Source organism: Hyla sarda, chromosome 7, assembly GCF_029499605.1.
Source record: "Hyla sarda isolate aHylSar1 chromosome 7, aHylSar1.hap1, whole genome shotgun sequence".
In the NCBI taxonomy this organism is placed as follows: domain Eukaryota; kingdom Metazoa; phylum Chordata; class Amphibia; order Anura; family Hylidae; genus Hyla; species Hyla sarda.
In genome coordinates this window covers 52,732,699-52,756,033 of record NC_079195.1, presented here as the reverse complement: position 1 = coordinate 52,756,033, position 23,335 = coordinate 52,732,699, and the positions used below count along the sequence as shown (strand labels likewise).

General features: G+C 46.9%; 1 protein-coding gene across 1 annotated transcript in view; it reads left to right on the top strand.

The window, feature by feature from the left end:
• STK32C (serine/threonine kinase 32C) overlaps window positions 1-23,335 on the top strand; it is a 377,838-nt gene that overhangs the window by 311,490 nt on the left and 43,013 nt on the right. Inside the window, exons 4-8 of the mRNA XM_056529023.1 lie at window positions 7,049-7,222; window positions 16,170-16,207; window positions 18,273-18,362; window positions 20,253-20,356; window positions 22,555-22,671. Coding sequence (XP_056384998.1) covers window positions 7,049-7,222; window positions 16,170-16,207; window positions 18,273-18,362; window positions 20,253-20,356; window positions 22,555-22,671 — 523 coding nt within the window. The remainder of the gene's footprint in view (window positions 1-7,048; window positions 7,223-16,169; window positions 16,208-18,272; window positions 18,363-20,252; window positions 20,357-22,554; window positions 22,672-23,335) is intronic.

Here is a 23,335-nt window from a genome sequence, read left to right as displayed (position 1 = left end):
TGGTTATTATGCTGGAAAATTCAAGTTTATTACAGTGATAATTATCAGAAAATTTTTATAAGACACTACCCAAGAGTGTTTAATAACCCCATACATTGCACCATAAATGTTGAAATTTAAATTAAGCATGTATGTATGTATTTCAAAAATCCTAAAATTAAAGGCCCAAGCCCAGAAGCATCATGAAGTCAAGTAGTTCCTGAAAGACACAGGAGCAGTCAGGAGTAGGCATCAGCAGTACCCAAGAGGCTTTAATAACCCTTTACATTGCACGATCAATCGCGAGATCGAGCAATAACAGATGTGTTATGCCCTCAGATATCCGGGCTGCACGCGCGCTACACTGAACGGACCAGCGTGTGTCTATCTTTCACCGACAGGTGAGGGTAACCCGCTGAACCCCGTTCACAATAGGGATCAGGGATTGCAATTATTTGCCAGAAAAGAAGAATCACAACTAAGTCCGGGTCATAAGCTCGGGTTCAATAAGTCCCTGCCCTTTGTACACACCGCATGTCTCTACTATTGATTGGATGGTTTAGGGAGGTCCTCGGATCGTCCCCAGCGGGGTAGGAGAAGCCCCTGGCAGAGCGCCGAGAATTTAAAGATCATTGCATTAAGCGTGTATTAGCTACTGCTAAACTTCCAAAAATTAAAGGCCCAAGGCCAGAAGTGTCAGTGAGGCAAGTAGCTCCTGAAAGACACAAGATGAGTCAGGAGCAGGAATTCACAGTACCCAAAAGGGTTTTGTAACCCCTTACATTTAAAGATCAATGTTGAAATTTGCATTAAGCATGTATTTAGCTACTGCTAAACATCCAAAAATTGAAGGCCCAAGGCCTGAGGCATCACGGAGGCAAGTAGTTCCTAAAAGACACAGGATGAGTCAGGAGCAGGCATTCGCAGTACCCAAGAGGGTTTCATAACCCCTTACATTTAAAGATCAATGTTGACATTTGCATTAAGCATATATTTAGCTACTGCTAAACTTCCAAAAATTAAAGGCCCAATGCCAGAAGCATCAGTGAGGCAAGTAGTTCCTGAAAGACACAGGATGAGCCAGGAGCAGGCAATGGCAGTACCAAAGAGGGTTTCATAACCCTAATTGATAACCCAAGAGAGTTTCATAACCAACCATAATTGGGACATGTTGGTGAAGCAGCATGGTCAATCTACACTGAGGCATCTGGCATTGGTGGCTGGAAATCCTGGCTGATCCATCCCTGATTCATCTTGTCAAACGTCAGTCTCTCCACATTTTTAGTGGACAGACGAGTTTGCCTTGGGATGACTATGGTCCCGGCCACACTAAACACCCGCTCTGATGGCACACTACTGGCCGGGCAGGACAGCTTTTCCAGGGCAAACTCTGCTAGTTGCGGCCATAAATCAAGTTTGGCTGCCCAGAAGTCCAGCGGATCTTCAATGGTTGTTGGCATGGTCATGTCAAGGTATGCCACCACCTACTGGTTCAGGTCCTGCTCCATGTCCACCTGCTGCTGATGAGTTGCTTCACTATGCGGGTGAAGAAAGCTACTCATCAGCGACTGTAGACTCAGGCTGCTGCTGATTGAGCTGGTACTGCTCCTGCCACCTCTCCCCCTCCCCAGCAGCCATAGCAGTGGAAGGTGAGCGCAGAGGGCCCCCCAAGTCAGACCTGCGAGTGGATGGACCATGTGGCCAATAGGCATCGGCCAACTGACTACGTAGAATCTCTCTGTAGTAGGTCAGTTTGTCCTCCCTCTCAGTGGGGTGTAAAAAAGGCCCCCATTCTGGGACGGTAGCGAGGGTCTAATAAGGTGGAGATCCAGAAGTCATCCCGCTGATGAATTTTGACAATTCGGGGGTCACTACTCAAGCAACTGAGCATGCATCGTGCCATTTGCGCCAGTGACTCGGAGGGACTACCTGCCTCCATCTCCACTGCATACTGCCACGATGTGTCTGGGTCCTCTGTCTCGCCTTCCTCATAACCCTCCAGCTCCTCTGGCTGCTCCTGCTCCTCCTCTCCTGTCCGATGACTAGAAACACCGGCCATCTCATCCAACCTAAACTGTGCTCTGCTCTGCCCCTCATCATCCTCCTCCTCCTGTTCAGCCCCCACAGGGCTCATGTAGCCTTGAGATATAGGCGCAACGTCTCCATTGCCGTGACCAGCCATGGTTTCAATCATTTGTTGTAGGAAATGTAGGAGTGGAATTACGTCATTCATGGCGTAATCCAAGCGACTTACAAATAATGTGGCTTCCTCAAAAGGCCTCAGCAAACGGCAGGTGTCACGTATGAGCTGCCACTGGTTCACATTGAAGTTACACAGGGGAATACTCCTATCTGCTTGGATCATCAAGAAATCGGTGATGGCTTTTCTTTGTTCGTATAGTCTGTCCAACATATGAAGGGTGGAATTCCAACGTGTGGCAACGTCACAAATAAGACTATGTTGTGGGATACCGTTCTGACGCTGCAGCTCAAGGAAGGTGTGCTTGGCGGTGTACGAGTGGCTGAAGTGCATGCACAGTTTCCTTGGCATTTTCAGGATGTTTTGCAAATGGGGTGAAGACTTGAGGAAGTGCTTGACAACCAGATTCAACATGTGTGCCATGCAGGGCGCATGTTTCACAATTCCTTGTCGCAGCGCGGACACGATGTTCTTCCCATTGTCGGTTACCATGGTTCCCATTTCCAGATTTTGTGGAGTAAGCCATACTCGGATTTCTTTACGAATGAACTTTAGCAGTTCCTCCCCTGTGTGACTCCATTCGCCAAGGCAAACCATGTGAAGAACAGCTTGACACCGCCGTGCCCTACACTCATGGTATGATGAAGGGCCACAGAGATTTTGACGAGCAGTGGAGGCCGAGGACATGGTGGAGGATGAGGAGGTGGCGTCGCACACTGTAACAGGACCAACTGCCTGGGAGTGAAAGCGTGGAGGAGGAAGCGGTGTGACCTGTCCAAGTTGCTGTTGTGGCTGTGCAGGAACCCCAATTACCCAGTGGGCCGTAAAAGACAAGTATTGTCCCTGCCCGTAGTTACAGCTCCACACGTTGGTGCTGCCGTGCACTTTTGAACACACCGACAGGCTCAAGGACTGGCCCACCTTCTCTTGTACAAACTTATGCAGAGCTGGTACTGCCTTCTTTGCAAAGAAATGACAGCTTGGGACTCTCCACCTCGGCTCAGCACAAACCATCAATTCTCTGAAAGGTGCAGAGTCCACCACTTGAAAAGGGAGCGACTGCAACACCAACAACTTGGACAGGAGCACATTCAACTTCTGCGCCGTTGGATGAATGGGTGCATACTATTGTCTCTTGGACATGGCTTCGCCGATGGATTGTTGGCGAAATGGCTGACTAAAAGCGAGAGAAGCAGGAGCGACAGAAGGAGGGTTTGACACACAGCTCCCTTCGGCTGAGGTGGTGGAGCCTTGGCTGGATGAAGGAGGGAGCGGATGGCCACTGCTTGATGCAGGTAAGGTAGGCTGCCGCGAAGCAGGTGGTCTCCCCTGGGCACGTTTGGCTCTGAAATTTCCATTACTGCCACCATGCTGACTGCCAACCGTGCTACCGCCTTGCTGCCTCAAGGGCAACCTGCAATTCTCTTCTCCTGATGATGATGAAGCCCCTTCAGCACCCGGCTCCCAATTGCGATCGGCTTCATCATCATCAACAGGTGTGTGCACGTCACTGATGTACTCCTCAGGTCCCCAACAGTGTCTGCTTCAGGACCCTGAACACTTGCAACACCGCCTCCCACGTCACTCTCCGCATCACTACTTGGCCGCCTAGCGGAGCAAGCGGCGCATGTCTCCTCCCCTTCTTGGCTGTCCAGTAGCTGCTGACTGTCCTCTATTGGATCGTCCTCAGTAAATAGTGCAGCTGAACCCACAGCATAAGATGCTTCTTCAGGAGAGGGAACAGCATAGGACAAAGGGAATGTGAGGACAGGGACTGCTCCCGGGCCATGCCAACTGAGGGTTGTGTCTGAGGAACCCACCGAATGTTGACTGGAGGTGTCAGATGTCACTTGTGATGATGTGGATGAGCGTGTTAACCAATCGACGACGGCAGATGGGTTGCTGGTGGAGACACGACCGCTGGCTGATAACAGGAGCTCAGGCCTCTCGCTGCGACTCCTGCTGCCACTCGCCCCAAGTCTGCTGCCAACTCTGTCTGAAGTATTTAGGCATCTGCCACTCCTCTGTGCACGTCCTGGCACTTCTCTGCCTGACATACTTAGTGCGTTTATGAGGGTATTACAATACGCTACACCACTCTTCAAACAGTATTTGTCTAGAACAGCAGCAGGTGATTACTTACGGCTGTCATTTCACAGTATAAAGGCCCTTGACAGATTAACAGGTACAAGATGGTACACTACTTGGATGTACGTATGCGGTATGCACTGATGAGGGCAGTAAGATGCGCAACTATAGGCAGAAAAAACTGTGTTTTTTAAAACACCAGCCGGTTAATACTATTGTTTGTACTTTGACGGTATGGAGCACGTTGACAGATCAACAGGTACTAAATGGTACAATACTTGGATGTACCTATGCGGTATGCACTGATGAGGGCAGTAATATGCGTAACTATACGGAAAAAAAAATCTGTATTTAAAAAAAAAAAAAAAAAACAGCCGGTGAATACTATTGTTTTGACTTGCACAGTATGTAGCCAGCCCCTTTACAGATTAACAGGTACAGAATGGTACAAACGCACTACAGTCCACTGAACAATCACATATTTCTGAACAGCATCAGGACCCAACAGTGCAGCACCACAAAAAAAAAAAAAATACAGGGATTAAACCCTAAATTGCACTCTGTCACACAATTCTGAGCAGCAGAAGATTTGTGGAGCAAACAAAAAAAAAACTCAATTGGGCTGAAAAATGAGGAGATAAGATGCTTCAGAAAGTTCAGGCAGCTTGGAGATCTGTATGAGGCAGTTGACAGCTATCTGCCCCTCTCTGCTGCAATGCTCAATAACGTGAATAGGAGGTTTAGCTATCAATGATCCTTCTCAGTGTAACAGCAAAGCACTCTGCACTCCTGTCTTTCCCTAATGCTGATGTGACTAGCAGTTGCAGTGTAACGCTGTGGTATGAGCTATTCACACACACGCAGTCCCGTCCTCTCCATCTGAGTGCATAGATGAAATGAAGAGAGGCAAGATGGCCACCGATTATATAGGGCCTGTGACATTACAGGGGTCAGTGAACACTGATAGGCTGCATCTCACATGTGATTCAGGGTCAGCCCGCCTACCTTCATTCCCGCCGCTGTTTCCTTCCCTCCCATAGTCCCCTGCCCCATGTACTCACATGTGGATCCGCCATCTTAGGTCTCCAATAGCCTGGAACGCTGTAAAATGGAGTGTAATGAAGCGATTCGCGAGATTGAATCGCGGCGATATTCGCATTCATTGCAAATCAAATTTTTCATGAAATTCGTAACGAATTTGGGTTCGTCAACTTCGATTCGCTCATTTCTAAACATAAGCTTACCCACCTTTACCATACTTTCCAGCACATCGAATCCGTTGCTCTTAGGATTTATTAGGCTTAAAAGATAAGCAGTACAGAGGAGTGTACGCTTACGTGTTTCGAGTAGCAGTACCCTTAGTCATGGCTGCATGATGCCATGACTAAGGATACTGCTACCCGAAAAGCCTAGGCGTACATTCCTCTGTACTGCTTATCTTTTAAGCCTAATAAATCCTAAGAACAACGGATTCGAAGTGCTGGACATTTCTTCTTTTTGCTATAGTGGGCAGTTGCGGTTCCGCCAATCCGAGCACACCTGCATCTGCCTAGGAGGTGAGAGCTGTCTGCACCTTTTATTTTACCAGACTGTGTAATAGAATGTGATTATGTCCAGTGGGCAGGTGGAACAGGAGTATCCAAGGCAGAGATTACCAACCAGGGTGCCTTCAACTGTTGCAAAACGACAACTCCCAGCATGCCCGGACAACCGAAGGCTGTCCGGGCATGCTGGGAGTTGTAGTTTGGCAACAGCTCAGGGCCCGCTCTACTTATAGGGAAAATAGGCAGCAGCCTAGAGCGCCCTCTTGATGGGGGGCGCCATTCTGCCCTCTGCAAGAAAGTTATTTCTCCAGCTGCAAAATTGTCACCCCAGTAGTAAGGTGATTACATGAGGAGGAGGTTTGTTACAGTGTGTCACCCCAGTAGTAAGGAGATTACATGAGGAGGGGGTTTGTCACAGTGTATCACCCCAGAAGTAAGAAGATTACATGAGGAGGGGGGTTGTTACAGTGTGTCACCCCAGAAGTAAGGAGATTACATGAGGAGGGTTTTTTTTTACAGTGTGTCACCCCAGAAGTAAGGAGATTACATGAGGAGGAGGTTTGTTACAGTGTGTCACCCCAGAAGTAAGGAGATTACATGAGGAGGAGGTTTGTTACAGTGTGTCACCCCAGTAGTAAGGTGATTACATGAGGAGGAGGTTTGTCACAGTGTGTCACCCCAGAAGTAAGGAGATTACATGACGAGAATTGTTACAGTGTGTTACCCCAGTAGTAAGGAGATTACATGAGGAGGAGGTTTTTTCTACAGTGTATCACCCCAGAAGTAAGGAGATTAAATGAGGAGGAGCTTTGTTACAGTGTGTCACCCCAGTAGTAAGGTGATTACATGAGGAGGAGGTTTTTTACAGTGTATCACCCCAGAAGTAAGGAGATTACGTGAGGAGGAGGTTTGTTACAGTGTGTCACCCCAGTAGTAAGGTGGGGCGTGTGAATGGGAGGAGTCAAGGGGGGGTGGCAAAATTAGCTTTTAGCTAGGGTGGCAAAAAACCTTGCACCAGCCCTGCAACAGCTATAGGCACCTGGGTTGGAAAACACTGATCTAAGGTGTGATTAAGGTCATTATCTCTGAATTAATCCATATTGTACACTAAAGGGTGCACTTGAACTCATTTGATCCATATACTAAATAATAGAATAAACAGGTAGATGCTATCAATAAGTCATCAGTTACTCCTTAAATTTAGAATTGTACATCATAATATCTTTTTGATTTTCAGGTATTCATTCCAAGATGAGGAGGACATGTTTATGGTTGTGGACTTACTCCTTGGGGGAGATCTCCGATATCATCTACAGCAAAATGTTCAGTTTACAGAAGAGACGGTCAAAATGTATATCTGTGAAATGGCCCTGGCATTAGATTACCTAAGAAGCCAACATATAATCCACCGGTACAGTAATAACAGAAAATATTTTCAATGCAAATGTAATAGTTTACTTCTTAAAGGGGTATTCCAGAAAAAAAAATATTTTTATATATCAACTGGCTCCAGAAAGTTAAACCGATTTGTAATTCTAATAATTATCAGCTGCTGAAGTTGAGTTGTTCTTTTCTGTCTCACAACTGTGCTCTCTGCTGACATCTCTGTCTGTCTCGGGAACTGCACAGAGTAGAAGAGGTTTGCTATGGGGATTTGCTTCTACTCTGGAAAGTTCCTGAGACAGGTGTCATCAGAGAGCACTTAGACAGAAAAGAAAAACTCAACTTAAGCAGCTCATAAGTACTGAAAGGATTAAGATTTTTTAATAGAAGTAATTTACAAATCTGTTTAACCTTCTGGAGCCAGTTGATATATATAAAAAAAAATTTTTCCTGGATAACCCCTTTAATAACACCAGTAGCCACAGACATACATATGTTTTACCACATTTCTGTATAACAAGAATATCCCATATTCCTTATAATTTCTTAAATAGGCTTTTAAGTCTTCTGATAAGGTAAGAAAATCTTTCTTTTGCAAAAGAAACCGATATGATATGGATCATAAATAATCCTGATCGAAATGTGTAAAAATTTAATATGTAAGATATTATAAAAATGTTTTCTTTATTTTCAAAGTTATAGTAACATATTGCAAATAAATTGTAAGACACATGGTCCTGTTCACTTACCCCTTTCAAACTACAGGTTCTCAGTTATAATGGCCCAGACTTACCAAACTGTGTGAGAGAGAAAAAAAAAAGAGATTTTCCCAAAGCAACCAATCACAGCTCAGCTTTCACTTTACTAGAGCTCGATAGCTGAGCTGTGATTGGTTGCTGTAGGAAAATCTCTCCACTTTTTCTCTCACACAGTTTGATAAATCTGGGTCAATATGTTATATAGTGCTGGTAAAGAAGTTATCTGGCAAAAAAAAGGGTTTCTTCCACAAACATACCCAGGCTGCAAAAAAAAAAAAAGCTATACTTACTGTTACGCCGAGCGCTCCGGGTCCCCGCTCCTCCCCGCAGCGCTCGCTACACTCTCGCTACTGCAGCGCTCCGGTCAGATCCACTGACCCGGTGCACTGCGATACCGCCTCCAGCCGGGATGCGATTCGCAATGCGGGTGGCGCCCGCTCGCGATGCGCACCCCGGCTCCCGTACCTGACTCGCTCTCCGTCGGTCCTGTCCCGGCGCGCGCGGCCCCGCTCCCTAGGGCGCACGCGCGCCGGGTCTCTGCGATTTAAAGGGCCACTGCGCCGCTGATTGGCGCAGTGGTTCTAATTAGTGTGTTCACCTGTGCACTCCCTATTTATACCTCACTTCCCCTGCACTCCCTCGCCGGATCTTGTTGCCATTGTGCCAGTGAAAGCGTTTCCTTGTGTGTTCCTAGCCTGTGTTCCAGACCTCCTGCCGTTGCCCCTGACTACGATCCTTGCTGCCTGCCCCGACCTTCTGCTACGTCCGACCTTGCTTCTGTCTACTCCCTTGTACCGCGCCTATCTTCAGCAGTCAGAGAGGTTGAGCCGTTGCTAGTGGATACGACCTGGTCACTACCGCCGCAGCAAGACCATCCCGCTTTGCGGCGGGCTCTGGTGAAAACCAGTAGTGACTAGCACGGTCCACGCCAATCCCTCTCTGGCACAGAGGATCCACCTCCTGCCAGCCGGCATCGTGACAGTAGATCCGGCCATGGATCCCGCTGAAGTTCCTCTGCCAGTTGTCGCCGACCTCACCACAGTGGTCGCCCAGCAGTCACAACAGATAGCGCAACAAGGCCACCAGCTGTCTCAACTGACCGTGATGCTACAGCAGCTACTACCACAGCTTCAGCAATCTTCTCCTCCGCCAGCTCCTGCACCTCCTCCGCAGCGAGTGGCCGCTTCAGGCCTACGACTATCCTTGCCGGATAAATTTGATGGGGACTCTAAATTTTGCCGTGGCTTTCTTTCTCAATGTTCCCTGCACTTGGAGATGATGTCGGACCAGTTTCCTACTGAAAGGTCTAAGGTGGCTTTCGTAGTCAGCCTTCTGTCTGGGAAAGCTCTGTCATGGGCCACACCGCTCTGGGACCGCAATGACCCCGTCACTGCCTCTGTACACTCCTTCTTCTCGGAAATTCGAAGTGTCTTTGAGGAACCTGCCCGAGCCTCTTCTGCTGAGACTGCCCTGTTGAACCTGGTCCAGGGTAATTCTTCCGTTGGCGAGTACGCCGTACAATTCCGTACTCTTGCTTCAGAACTATCCTGGAATAATGAGGCCCTCTGCGCGACCTTTAAAAAAGGCCTATCCAGCAACATTAAAGATGTTCTGGCCGCACGAGAAATCCCTGCTAACCTACATGAACTCATTCATCTAGCCACTCGCATTGACATGCGTTTTTCCGAAAGGCGTCAGGAGCTCCGCCAGGATATGGACTTTGTTCGCACGAGGCGTTTTTTCTCCCCGGCTCCTCTCTCCTCTGGTCCCCTGCAATCCGTTCCTGTGCCTCCCGCCGTGGAGGCTATGCAGGTCGACCGGTCTCGCCTGACACCTCAAGAGAGGACACGACGCCGCATGGAGAATCTCTGCCTGTACTGTGCCGGTACCGAACACTTCCTGAAGGATTGCCCTATCCGTCCTCCCCGCCTGGAAAGACGTATGCTGACTCCGCACAAAGGTGAGACAGTCCTTGATGTCAACTCTGCTTCTCCACGTCTTACTGTGCCTGTGCGGATATCTGCCTCTACCTTCTCCTTCTCTACTATGGCCTTCTTGGATTCCGGATCTGCAGGAAATTTTATTTTGGCCTCTCTCATCAACAGGTTCAACATCCCGGTGACCAGTCTCGCCAGACCCCTCTACATCAATTGTGTTAACAATGAAAGATTGGACTGTACCATACGTTTCCGCACGGAGCCCCTCCTAATGTGCATCGGACCTCATCACGAGAAAATTGAGTTTTTGGTCCTCCCCAATTGCACTTCCGAAATTCTCCTTGGACTACCCTGGCTTCAACACCATTCCCCAACCCTGGATTGGTCCACTGGGGAGATCAAGAGTTGGGGTCCCTCTTGTTTCAAGGACTGCCTTAAACCGGTTCCCAGTACTCCTTGCCGTGACCCTGTGGTTCCCCCTGTAACCAGTCTCCCTAAGGCCTATATGGACTTTGCGGATGTTTTTTGCAAAAAACAAGCTGAGACTCTACCTCCTCACAGGCCTTATGACTGTCCTATTGACCTCCTCCCGGGCACTACTCCACCCCGGGGCAGAATTTATCCTCTCTCTGCCCCAGAGACTCTTGCTATGTCTGAGTACATCCAGGAAAATTTAAAAAAGGGCTTTATCCGCAAATCCTCCTCTCCTGCCGGAGCCGGATTTTTCTTTGTGTCCAAAAAAGATGGCTCCCTACGTCCTTGCATTGACTACCGCGGTCTTAATAAAATCACGGTAAAGAACCGCTACCCCCTACCTCTCATCTCTGAACTCTTTGATCGCCTCCAAGGTGCCCACATCTTTACCAAACTGGACTTAAGAGGTGCTTATAATCTCATCCGCATCAGAGAGGGGGATGAATGGAAAACGGCATTTAACACTAGAGATGGACACTTTGAGTATCTGGTCATGCCCTTTGGCCTGTGCAACGCCCCTGCCGTCTTCCAAGACTTTGTTAATGAAATTTTTCGTGATCTCTTATATTCCTGTGTTGTTGTATATCTGGACGATATCCTGATTTTTTCTGCCAACCTAGAAGAACACCGCCAGCATGTCCGCATGGTTCTTCAGAGACTTCGTGACAATCAACTTTATGCCAAAATGGAGAAATGTCTGTTTGAATGTCAATCTCTTCCTTTCCTAGGATACTTGGTCTCTGGCCAGGGACTACAAATGGATCCAGACAAACTCTCTGCCGTCTTAGATTGGCCACGCCCCTCCGGACTCCGTGCTATCCAACGTTTTTTGGGGTTCGCCAATTATTACAGACAATTTATTCCACATTTTTCCACCATTGTGGCTCCTATCGTGGCTTTAACCAAAAAGAATGCCAATCCTAAGTCATGGCCTCCTCAAGCGGAAGACGCCTTTAAACAGCTCAAGTCTGCCTTTTCTTTGGCTCCCGTGCTCTCCAGACCTGACCCATCTAAACCCTTCCTATTGGAGGTTGATGCCTCCTCAGTAGGAGCTGGAGCTGTCCTTCTACAAAAAAATTCTTCCGGGCATGCTGTTACTTGTGGGTTTTTTTCTAGGACCTTCTCTCCGGCGGAGAGGAACTACTCCATCGGGGATCGAGAGCTACTAGCCATTAAATTAGCACTTGAGGAATGGAGGCATCTGCTGGAGGGATCAAGATTTCCAGTTATTATTTACACCGATCACAAGAACCTCTCCTATCTCCAGTCTGCCCAACGGCTGAATCCTCGCCAGGCCAGGTGGTCTCTGTTCTTTGCCCGATTTAATTTTGAAATTCACTTTCGGCCTGCCGATAAGAACATTAGGGCCGATGCTCTCTCTCGTTCCTCGGATGCCTCGGAAGTAGAGCTCTCTCCGCAACACATCATTCCTCCTGACTGCCTGATCTCCACTTCTCCAGCCTCCATCAGGCAAACTCCTCCAGGGAAGACCTTCGTCTCTCCACGCCAACGCCTCGGAATCCTCAAATGGGGTCACTCCTCCCATCTCGCAGGTCATGCGGGCATCAAGAAATCCGTGCAACTCGTCTCTCGTTTCTATTGGTGGCCGACTCTGGAGACGGATGTTGTGGATTTTGTGCGAGCCTGCACTGTCTGTGCCCGGGATAAGACTCCTCGCCAGAAGCCCGCTGGTCTTCTTCATCCTCTGCCTGTCCCCGAGCAGCCTTGGTCTCTGATTGGTATGGACTTTATTACAGACTTACCCCCATCCCGTGGCAACACTGTTGTTTGGGTGGTCGTTGATCGATTCTCCAAGATGGCACATTTCATCCCTCTTCCTGGTCTTCCTTCAGCGCCTCAGTTGGCAAAACAATTTTTTGTACACATTTTTCGTCTTCATGGGTTGCCCACGCAGATCGTTTCGGATAGAGGCGTCCAATTCGTGTTGAAATTCTGGAGGGCTCTCTGTAAACAACTCAAAATTAAATTAAACTTTTCTTCTGCATATCATCCTCAATCCAATGGGCAAGTAGAAAGAATTAACCAGGTCCTGGGTGATTATTTACGGCATTTTGTTTCCTCCCGCCAGGATGACTGGGCAGATCTTCTACCATGGGCCGAATTCTCGTATAACTTCAGAGTCTCTGAATCTTCCTCCAAATCCCCATTTTTCGTGGTGTACGGCCGTCACCCTCTTCCCCCCCTCCCTACTCCCTTGCCCTCTGGTTTGCCCGCTGTGGATGAAATATCTCGTGATCTTTCCACCATATGGAAAGAGACCCAAAATTCTCTCTTACAGGCTTCATCACGCATGAAGAAGTTTGCTGATAAGAAAAGAAGAGCTCCCCCCATTTTTTCTCCTGGAGACAAGGTATGGCTCTCCGCTAAATATGTCCGCTTCCGTGTCCCTAGCTACAAATTGGGACCACGCTATCTTGGTCCGTTCAAAATTTTGTGCCAGATTAATCCTGTCTCTTACAAACTTCTTCTTCCTCCTTCTCTTCGTATTCCTAATGCCTTTCACGTTTCTCTTCTTAAACCACTCATCATCAACCGTTTCTCTCCCAAACTTGTTTCTCCCACTCCTGTTTCCGGCTCCTCGGACATCTTCTCCGTAAAGGAGATACTGGCCTCCAAGAAGGTCAGAGGGAAAACTTTTTTTTTGTTCGATTGGGAGGGTTGTGGTCCTGAAGAGAGATCCTGGGAACCTGAGGACAATATCCTAGACAAAAGTCTGCTCCTCAGGTTCTCAGGCTCTAAGAAGAGGGGGAGACCCAAGGGGGGGGGGTACTGTTACGCCGAGCGCTCCGGGTCCCCACTCCTCCCCGCAGCGCTCGCTACACTCTCGCTACTGCAGCGCTCCGGTCAGATCCACTGACCCGGTGCGCTGCGATACCGCCTCCAGCCGGGATGCGATTCGCGATGCGGGTGGCGCCCGCTCGCGATGCGCACCCCGGCTCCCGTACCTGACTCGCTCTCCGTCGGTCCTGTCCCGGCGCGCGCGGCCCCGCTCCCTAGGGCGCGCGCGCGCCGGGTCTCTGCGATTTAAAGGGCCACTGCGCCGCTGATTGGCGCAGTGGTTCTAATTAGTGTGTTCACCTGTGCACTCCCTATTTATACCTCACTTCCCCTGCACTCCCTCGCCGGATCTTGTTGCCATTGTGCCAGTGAAAGCGTTTCCTTGTGTGTTCCTAGCCTGTGTTCCAGACCTCCTGCCGTTGCCCCTGACTACGATCCTTGCTGCCTGCCCCGACCTTCTGCTACGTCCGACCTTGCTTCTGTCTACTCCCTTGTACCGCGCCTATCTTCAGCAGTCAGAGAGGTTGAGCCGTTGCTAGTGGATACGACCTGGTCACTACCGCCGCAGCAAGACCATCCCGCTTTGCGGCGGGCTCTGGTGAAAACCAGTAGTGACTTAGAACCGGTCCACTAGCACGGTCCACGCCAATCCCTCTCTGGCACAGAGGATCCACCTCCTGCCAGCCGGCATCGTGACACTTACCTCTTACTCGGTCCCTGTAGCATTTTGTATCTCCTCTTTGCTCTACTTCCTGGTGCTGGGGGTTAATGTGTCAAAGTGCCGTTAATGTGTTAATGTGTCAAAGTGCCGTTCAGCTAATCATGAAATTGGCTTGACAGTAATGTGACTTGTTGGGCTCCAGCACTAGAAAGTGAAGTTCACCAAAGGGGGTGGGGTTGGCACAAGACATTGCCACTCAGCCAATCACTCTCCGCAGTGGTGTCCTGCCCCAGCCAGAGATTTACCTATTGACCCCTTACACCAAGAAGTGGACCGAGTAAAAGGTAAGTATATGTATTGTGACGATCCGTCTTGGGGATTAGCTCTGGGATCGTCCTGGTCACTTGCCACGGGACATGTTCCTCACAATAACACAGCAGACCACAGTTCCGCATTCAAGTCTGGCTCCTCGCCAGCTTTATTTCCACAGGTTGCAGGTAAAACAAAACATAAACAGGAACAAAATAAAGTCCTAGACCGTCTGGTCACTGACTACACATATCAGCATGCCCTGACTACGAACTGGTGAGCTACCCTCAGCCAGTTAAACATGTGTCTCCTGCAACCTGTTATTCACAGTTCACACCACTTCTTGGACCACTCGCAGCTCCTTCTGCGTGTTACCTAAACAGGGCCCGTGTGTCTCCCCCTCTAACAGTCAGCATACTGTTTCCAAGGGAGAGCCCCAACTATTCTGTTTCCTTTCCTTTTAAACACACTTCCCCTTCCTGATACCTCATTAATCAGGCCACAGGTGGATTCTCCAGAGTTAGCAAGGGAAATACACCCTTTCCTGGCCACACTGCCACAGTATATTTTATTTAATTTTTTTGCTACTCTGGGCATGTTTGTAGAAAAACCTTTTATATATAATTGGCTTACTGGCTAAAGTCAGCAGTTTCTGTACGCATGAAAATAAAGTCTTTGTTGTTGTATTATCTTGTGAAGTAGTGTGCAACAGAGCCCTGTGCAGGACTGTTTTCTTAATACCGCTCCCGCTGGATTACCGCCCGCTTCTGAAAGATGTGTGTTCCACTCCCACCTACACCCGCAACATGTTTGTCCAATCCTGCCCACTCCCACAAACACAGCTTTTAGAGAAAGTATCCTCATGCCATTTAATCAGCCCCCTGGGGCATTTCAGAGGCTTGCGGGACTGCGTGTGATTTTACGGAACTTGCTGTATGTTCTGTGACCACCCGCTCCCACCTGCAACAACCTCATTACTGCCCGCACCCACACGTTTTTATACGTTCCGGGGTAAAGGGCTCTAGTGTGCAATACATTGGCCAAATAACGTACAGTCACGTATATAACATTGTTATTAAATGGGGTACTCCGGCGCTTAGACATCTTATCCCCTATCCAAAGGATAGGGGATAAGATGCCTGATCGCAGGGGTCCCGCCACTAGGGACCCCCGTGATCTTCCACGCCGCACCTCGTTAGAATCAGCCCCCGGAGCGTACTCGCTCTTGGTCTGATTACTGGCGATTACGGGAACGGAGCATAGTGACGTCAAGCCTCCGCCCTCATGTGACGTCACGCTCCGCCCCCTCAATGAAAGCCTATGGAGGGGGCGTGACACGCCCCCTCCATAGGCTTGCATTGAGGGGGCGGACCGTGATGTCACACGGGGCGGAGCTTTGATGTCACTATGCTCCGTCCCCATGATCGCTGATCCTAACGGGGTGCGGCATGGAAGATAACAGGGGTCCCCAGCCCAGTGGCGGAACCCCCACGGTCTGGCATCTTATCCCCTATCCTTTGGATAGGGGATAAGATGTCTTAGCGCCGGAGTACCCCTTTAAAGGGAACCTGTCCCTCATGTTATGCTGTTTCAAACCACGGGCAGCATGAAACGCTAAATGGCTCCCTATCAAAATTATCTAGATTTCACTCTAAATGGCTGTGATATTGCATAGTAATGATTGTTGTATTTTCGGTTGCGAACAAGGCTCAGAGTCATGGGGGCGGTCCCCAGCCATAATTGCTAGATCACTCCCTATTTGTATATAATGTGAGATCTGTCAGAGCCAGCACACGAGTTCTGTATCACGTATTAGTTTGTTGTATGTACGGCCCTATGAATTATCTGACTCTTCAGCTGCAAAACAGAGAAGCACTATCTAAGCACCCAAACACACAATAAAGAAATAAAAGAGTAAATCACTTAGATTTTTTATGGAGCTGAGAGTAGTTTGCAGTTAATGTAGCCTAATATGATTAGTGTAATAGAATTCACTTGATACGCCGAACGCTAAGATAAGATTCTAATGTGTTGCAGAGACGTGAAGCCAGACAACATCCTGCTCGATGAACAAGGTCAGCAGACGCTACCGCTCAGCTGGTATTGCATGCTCTCTCCTGATAAATTTGTATTACACGTCTGTTTTTTATCTTATCTGTCTTATTGTTTTGTTTTACTGTTCAGGTTATTCAGTATTTATCAACAGAACAAAGTGCACTTTAAAATTTTTTGTGATGGCTCTAATTCTCGCACTTCATGTTGTTCAACTGAACCAAACATCATCCACCATAGAATCTGAATGTTAAGAGCGTAATACAGATACTCAATTCTAAAGGCATGTAAAAGTTGTCTTAAAGGGGTATTCCGCCTCTAAAAATCTTATCCCCTATCTAAAGGATAGGGGATAAGATGTTTGATGGCGGAGGTCCGGCCGCTGTGATCTCCGTGCCGTCACAGTGGTGTTCTGAACACAGAAGCTTGGAGCTTCCTTGTTCGTGATGTCATCCCTTGCCCCCTCCATTTAGCCATTTAGACATTTTGACTACAGGAACTTCCAAATTTATCATGAGAATGGTGCTTGTCCCCTTTGTACAAATGTACTGTATGAGTGGTCAAGTAAGCAGCCTGCTAATCTGACTGATGGAGATTCTAAAAGGGGTACTCCTGTGGAAAACTTTTTTTTTTTTAAATCAACTGGTGCCAGAAAGTTAAACAGATTTGTAAATCACTTCTATTAAAAAATCTTAATCCTTCCAGTACTTTTTAGGGGCTGTATACTAAAGAGAAATCCAAAAAAGAAATGCATTTCCTCTGATGTCATGACCACAGTGCTCTCTGCTGACATCTGCTGTCCATTTTAGAAACTGTCCAGAGCAGCATATGTTTGCTATGGGGATTTTCTCCTTCTCTGGACAGTTCCTAAAATGGACAGCAGATGTCAGCAGAGAGCACTGTGGTCATGACATCAGTTTTTGGATTTCTCTGTAGTATATAGCCCCTAAAAAGTACTGGAAGGATTAAGATTTTTTAATAGAAGCGATTTACCAATCTGTTTAACTTTCTGGCACCAGTTGATTTAAAAAAGAAAAGTTTTCCACGGGAGTACCCCTTTAAGTACAGTGCTGGACTTATTTTGGCATTCTGAGACCATGTTCACATGGCGTAAAATGTGCGGAATGTCTGCACAGAAAAAATATGCAGATATTCTACACATTTGAATAATTTGGTGGGCGCTAGGACCGCTTGGAAATGCACCACATCTCATAGACGGCAGTGCATTTCTGAGCGGAATTGGCAAAAAGAATAGACAAGTCTTTTATTTTTCCAGAAGCCAGAATCGCGATTTCCACGGAAATTCTGCCGTGTGCACAGTGCAGCAGAATGCCATTGAAATCAATGGGACTCTGCTGGAGCCAAATGTCCGTGCGGAATATTCAGGCAGAATTCTGCACTGACATTCCGCTGTGTGAACATACCCTAATAGCGTAGACCCTAATGGCGTGCATGCTCTACCCCTGCTCCACACATAACTTTATCTGCAATATATATTTACCAAAAGGTATTGCAATAAAAAGCACTTAAAGGGGTTCTCCGGCGCTAAGACATCTTATCCCCTATCCAAAGGATGTCACGTCCCCTCCATAGGCTTGCATTGAGGGGGCGGAGCGTGACGGCACATGGGGGCGGAGCCATGACATCACTATGCTCCGCCCCCGTGATCGCCAGTAATCAGACCCGGAGCGAGCATGCTCCAGGGGCTGATTCTAACGGGATGCGGCATGGAAGATCACGGGGGTCCCCAGTGGCGGGACCCCCACAATCAGGCATCTTATCCCCTATCCTTTGCATAAGGGATAAGATGTCTTAGTGCCAGAGTACCCCTTTAATCTGTAATCAGTAAACTATGGGAATTTCGGTTTTCACACGAGTTTTATTGCTTTTTTCTCATACAGAACTTAATTGATTCCCTGGCTGTTTTTCCACTTCGGTTTTATTCCCCTTTTTTTTATTAGTCAGCATTTCCACCACATTAGCTTGTAACACATGCAAAGGGTGTTCTGAATAAGTAATTGGGTGTTTTCATACTGCCACAGTACTTCTTTCTAGGCTGAGAACTTCCTGTTCTTTCTTGATCCCCAGGTCACGCTCATCTCACAGACTTCAATGTAGCAACAATAATTAAAGATGGTGAAAGGGCGACCGCATTGGCTGGAACCAAGCCGTATATGGGTAAGGAAGGCTGCTTGTGACCTTTGTACTATTGTAGCCATTCTCTGTGACCATAGAACTAACCTATGTAGGTCAGTGGTGTACGCCGGAGAGAGGCAGCTTGACAGCAAAGATCAAACCGGATCCTTTTTATGGTGCAGAGTTTTGTCTCCAAGCTGTGGCCCTTGAAATGTTGCAAAACTACAACTCCCCAGCATGCCCGGACAGCCAACGGCTGTCCGGGCATACTGGGAGTTGTTGTTTTGCAACAGTTGGAGGCCCACATTTTGGAGACTACTGGTCTATGGTATGACCCACCCCCCCCTTAAAGGGGTATTCCGCCCCTAGACATCTTATCCCTATCCAAAGGATAGGGGATAAGATGTTAGATCGCCGGGGTCCTGCTGCTGGGGACCCCGGTGATTGCTGCTGCAGCACCCCGCTATCATTACTGCGCTGAGCAAGATTGCTCTGCACGTAATGACGGGCAATACAGGGGCCGGAGCATTGTTACGTCACGGCTCCGCCCCTCGTGACGTCACAGCCCGCCCCCGTCAATACAAGTCTATGGGAAGGGGGCGTGGCGGTCGTCACGCCCCCTGCCATAGACTTGCATTAAGGGGACGGGCTGTGATGTCATGAGGGGCGGAGCCATGATGTCACGCTGCTCCGGCCCCTGCATCGCCCGTCATTACGCACAGAGCGAACTTCTCTTTCACCTTATTTCAGTTGTATGTGCGTTGTTAAAACGAGCATACAGTTGAAAGTTGTTACAGAGCAAAAAAGCAATGAATCCTCTGTCTGTCATTCACTCCTGTAGACCGCAGACAGCTTCTTTCCTGCGGCCTACAATGTGCCAGGAGCAGATTGTGACCTCTGGCTCCAGTGCATGTAATGAAGTCACTCATTGCATGCGCATGCCCGCCTGTCACATCAGATATTAGAGTGGAGGAAGAAAAAAGAAGTGCCCTGTTGTTCTGCATGGAAATGAAGAAGAGGTCATTTTTTATGGTGGGGCAAACCGGGCTATGAGGAATCATGAATGGAAGTCATTAAAGGGGTATTCCAGGCCAAAACTTTTTTTTATATATCAACTTGCTCCGTAAAGTTAAACAGATTTGTAAATTACTTCTATTAAAAAATCTTAATCCTTCCAATAGTTATTAGCTTCTGAAGTTGAGTTGTTTTTTTCTGTCTAACTGCTTTCTGATGACTCACGTCCCGGGAGCTGTGCAGTTCCTAAAGGGATAATCTCCCAGCATGCACAGCTCCCGGGACGTGACATCATCATTGAGCAGTTAGACAGAAAACTTCAGAAGCTAATAACTATTGAAAGGATTAAGATTTTTTAATAGAAATAATTTACAAATCTGTTTAACTTTCCGGAGCCAGTTGATATATAAAAAAAAGTTTTTGCCTGGAATACCCCTTTAAACATAAGTTACTGAGCAGAGATTTGAGTTAATGTGTTAATAGAAAGGACGAAAATTCTAAAAAAATTCTAAAAAAAAAAAACTTGTTTACATGATGCATGGATGTAAAAGATCTGCATTCAGCTGTACACAAGTGTCATTATCCATCAATTATATACTTATTGAATCATTATATTTGAGACACTTAAAGCGATATTTCAACATTAGGCATTTATATTGTAGATGTATTCATAGTAGGCAAATCATGAAGGCCATGCAAAGCGAAGAAATGAGACAGTAGACTCCGCATCCCCCTCCTGCTGTCAATGGGAGTTGCAGTCACAATCAGAGTCAACTCCGATAGACTGTCCATAGTTGGAATGTCCCTTTATCATCTTTATTGGTTTTATTATTTATTAGGCCTATCTCAAACTTTAAATGTTTTAAAAGTTAGCTCCTTATATGACAATGGTAACACTTGGTATTTTTCCTGTTTAAGCCCCAGAGATTTTTCAGTCGTTTGCCAATGGTGGGACTGGCTACTCATTTGAGGTTGATTGGTGGTCCCTAGGGATAATGTCCTTTGAGCTACTCAGGGGCTGGGTAAGTCATTGTTGAATATTCATCTTTTTTACCACCTTGTTGTTTTACATCCAACATTTTATGGTGATTAGATTCTTAAAGGGGGTTTACCTCCCGTGATGACACGCTCTCCCTGCTCTGCCGATGATGTACCGATCCGACTTCACCCAATCACTGTGAGGCTGTAATGTGTTCAGAACATCATCAAAAGAGCTGGGAGAGAATGTGTCATCAGAGGAAGTAAACACAGGCCCCAGGACGGACCAGAGTTGTAGTGGTAACATTTCAGCTTCACGCAACTACCAGTAGAGGGAGCTCAGGAACTTAGTGCATTTTGTATTGTGTTCAAGGTAAAGTCATACATAGGGGTACTCCACCGGAAAACCTTTTTTTTTTCTTTAATCAACTGGTGCCAGAAAGTTAAACAGATTTGTAAATAACTTCTATTTAAAAATGTTAACCCTTCCAGTACTTATCAGCTGCTGTATGTTCGAGAGGAAGTTCTTTTCTTTTAAAATTTACTTTTTGCCTGACCACAGTGCTCTCTGCTGACACCTCTGTCTATTTTATGAACTGTCCAGAGTAGGAGCAAATCCTCATAGCAAACCTATCCTTCTCCAGATAGTTCCTAAAATGGACAGAGGTGTCAGCAGAGAGCACTGTGGTCAGACAGAAAGGAAATTCAAAAAGAAAAGAACTTCCTGTGGATCATATAGCAGCTGATAAGTACTGGAAGGATTAAGATTTTTAAATAGAAGTAATCTACAAATCTGTTTAACTTTCTGGCACCAGTTGATTTAAAAAATAATGTTTTCCAGGGGAGTACTCCTTTTTAGCTCAAAAGCCCCCTAGTCAGAATGTCTTCCTCTTACTCTAAGCCTATAAAGGGCATTTGAAGCAGTGTCACATAAACCTTACCAAAACTCCTACAAAGATCTATTTGGAAATTAGTTGGCACAGACTTGAAGCCCTATTAAGAAATAAAAGCAAAATAATGCTGAAGGGAAGGCATTCACTTATGCAAAAGCTGTGGTCAGTATAAAAAAAAAAAGTTTTATATTATTTTGTGCTAATTAAAGCTGTTTTAATTGAATTGTTACACCCTCCCAGTCTCAAGGTATAGGGGTTTTGCTTTGTAGTTAATCACCTAAATAGTCAGATGGGCATGAACTTAATTTCAAAAAGGGGTGTGAATGCTAGGCTCGGGGAGTGCTTATATGGGGCTGAGGGTGTGAATATGAATGTGGGACCGACATAAATCAGACTGAGTGGGTGTGAATATGAGGTTCAGGGGGTGTGTTTATAATGCTAAGGGGGCCTGAGCCTATATAATGCTAAGGGGGCCATTCACACCCACCTGACTATTTAGGGGACATACAAATAGTCACACAAACAGTAAAATCCCTATATCTCTGGAAAAAATGGGGTAGCAACATATTCCAAACAGTGTTGGAATCACAGTACCCAAAACTACAAATTGATATACATAAAAAAAAAAAAAAGTACATTTTTAATACTGACCATGGGTCCTCTTTAAGAAATGAGCCAACAAGAATTGTTGAACTGAAATGATGCTCAAGGGCAGAATTCACTGGAAGGGGTAGTCCACTACTTTAAAACGTATCCCTATCCACAGGATAAGTGTCTGATCTCAAGAACGGAGCCCCATATCTCTCTGTGCTTGAAGCGGTGTGTCGGCACATCTATGGGAGTGTACACCGCTCAAGTATCTCCGGTTCTTCCACAGAGAATGCATTGGAGTGTGTGCTGTCACACCGCTCTGTGCACAGGGAGAGATGGGGCCCCATTCTGGAGATCGTGAAGGGTAGCCCAATCCAACCAATCCTCTCTTCAGGATCAAACACTTATCCCTTAACCTGCAGATAGGGGATATGTTTTAAAGTGTGGAGTACCCCTTTAAAGATGCTCATAGATGGTTTCTCTGGAGAAGGGAGGAAAAGCAGCTGCCGGATACATGTTGTGTAATCATCATGGATGATTCATAATGCTCTGTTCTTATCCTCACTATGTAGTCGGGCGAGACATTTATATATATATATATATATATATATATATATATATATATATATATATATTAGATCATTGGCAGATCCAATGGAAAAGGACAGCATCTACAAAAATCAAGCTAATGTCTATGGGGGGCTTTATATCAAATAGGCTCATATAAATAAATGCTGTACTATTTTTTGTTCCCATAGAGGCCTTATGACATCCATTCAACCAATCCTGTGGAAACTCTTGTCCAGTTATTTAGCACAATCACTGTCCAATACTCATCCGTCTGGTCAAAAGATCTGATTGCACTTCTGCGGAAGGTAAATTAATCTTAATAATCTATAATGTATGTTCTATATGATGATAGCTTCACAGATTAAAAAAAAGAAAAGAAAAAACATGGCTGCTGTCTTTAACCCCTTCCTGTCACAGTTTTTTTGGCAACAACATTTTTCGTCCCTACCATAACTTTATCATTTTTCCATTGACAGCTGCATACTACTTCTAATTCCCTCTCCCTTCCATGACCCTCCTTGATTGACAGTCAGGGCTCCGCTCCAGCGTCAAGCCCTGTATTTAAATCTTGCACACCATGGATAAAATTGCTGTGCATGTGTGGTGAGTTTTCCTGCTATGGGCAGTCTCAGACCGTTACTGAACCTTTCCTGCTGTTTGTTTCCATGGAAAATGGAGGATTTCAAAACAGGGCTCGATGCTGGAGCAGGAGCTGACCACTGACTGTTAATCAAGGAGGGTCAGAAAGGAGAGGAGGAGTGAGGAGGCACTTAAGGAGCTCAGCACTGCCTCTCTGACACTCCACTTAAAGGGCTTCTCCGGCCCCAAGACATCTTGTCCCCTATACAAAGGATAGGGGATAAGATGTCTGATCGGGGGGGTTCCGCCGCTGGGGACCCCCCGCAATCTAGCATGCGGCACCCACCTGTAAGTACTGCCGGAAGCGCTGGAGGTTCGCAGTCTTATGCC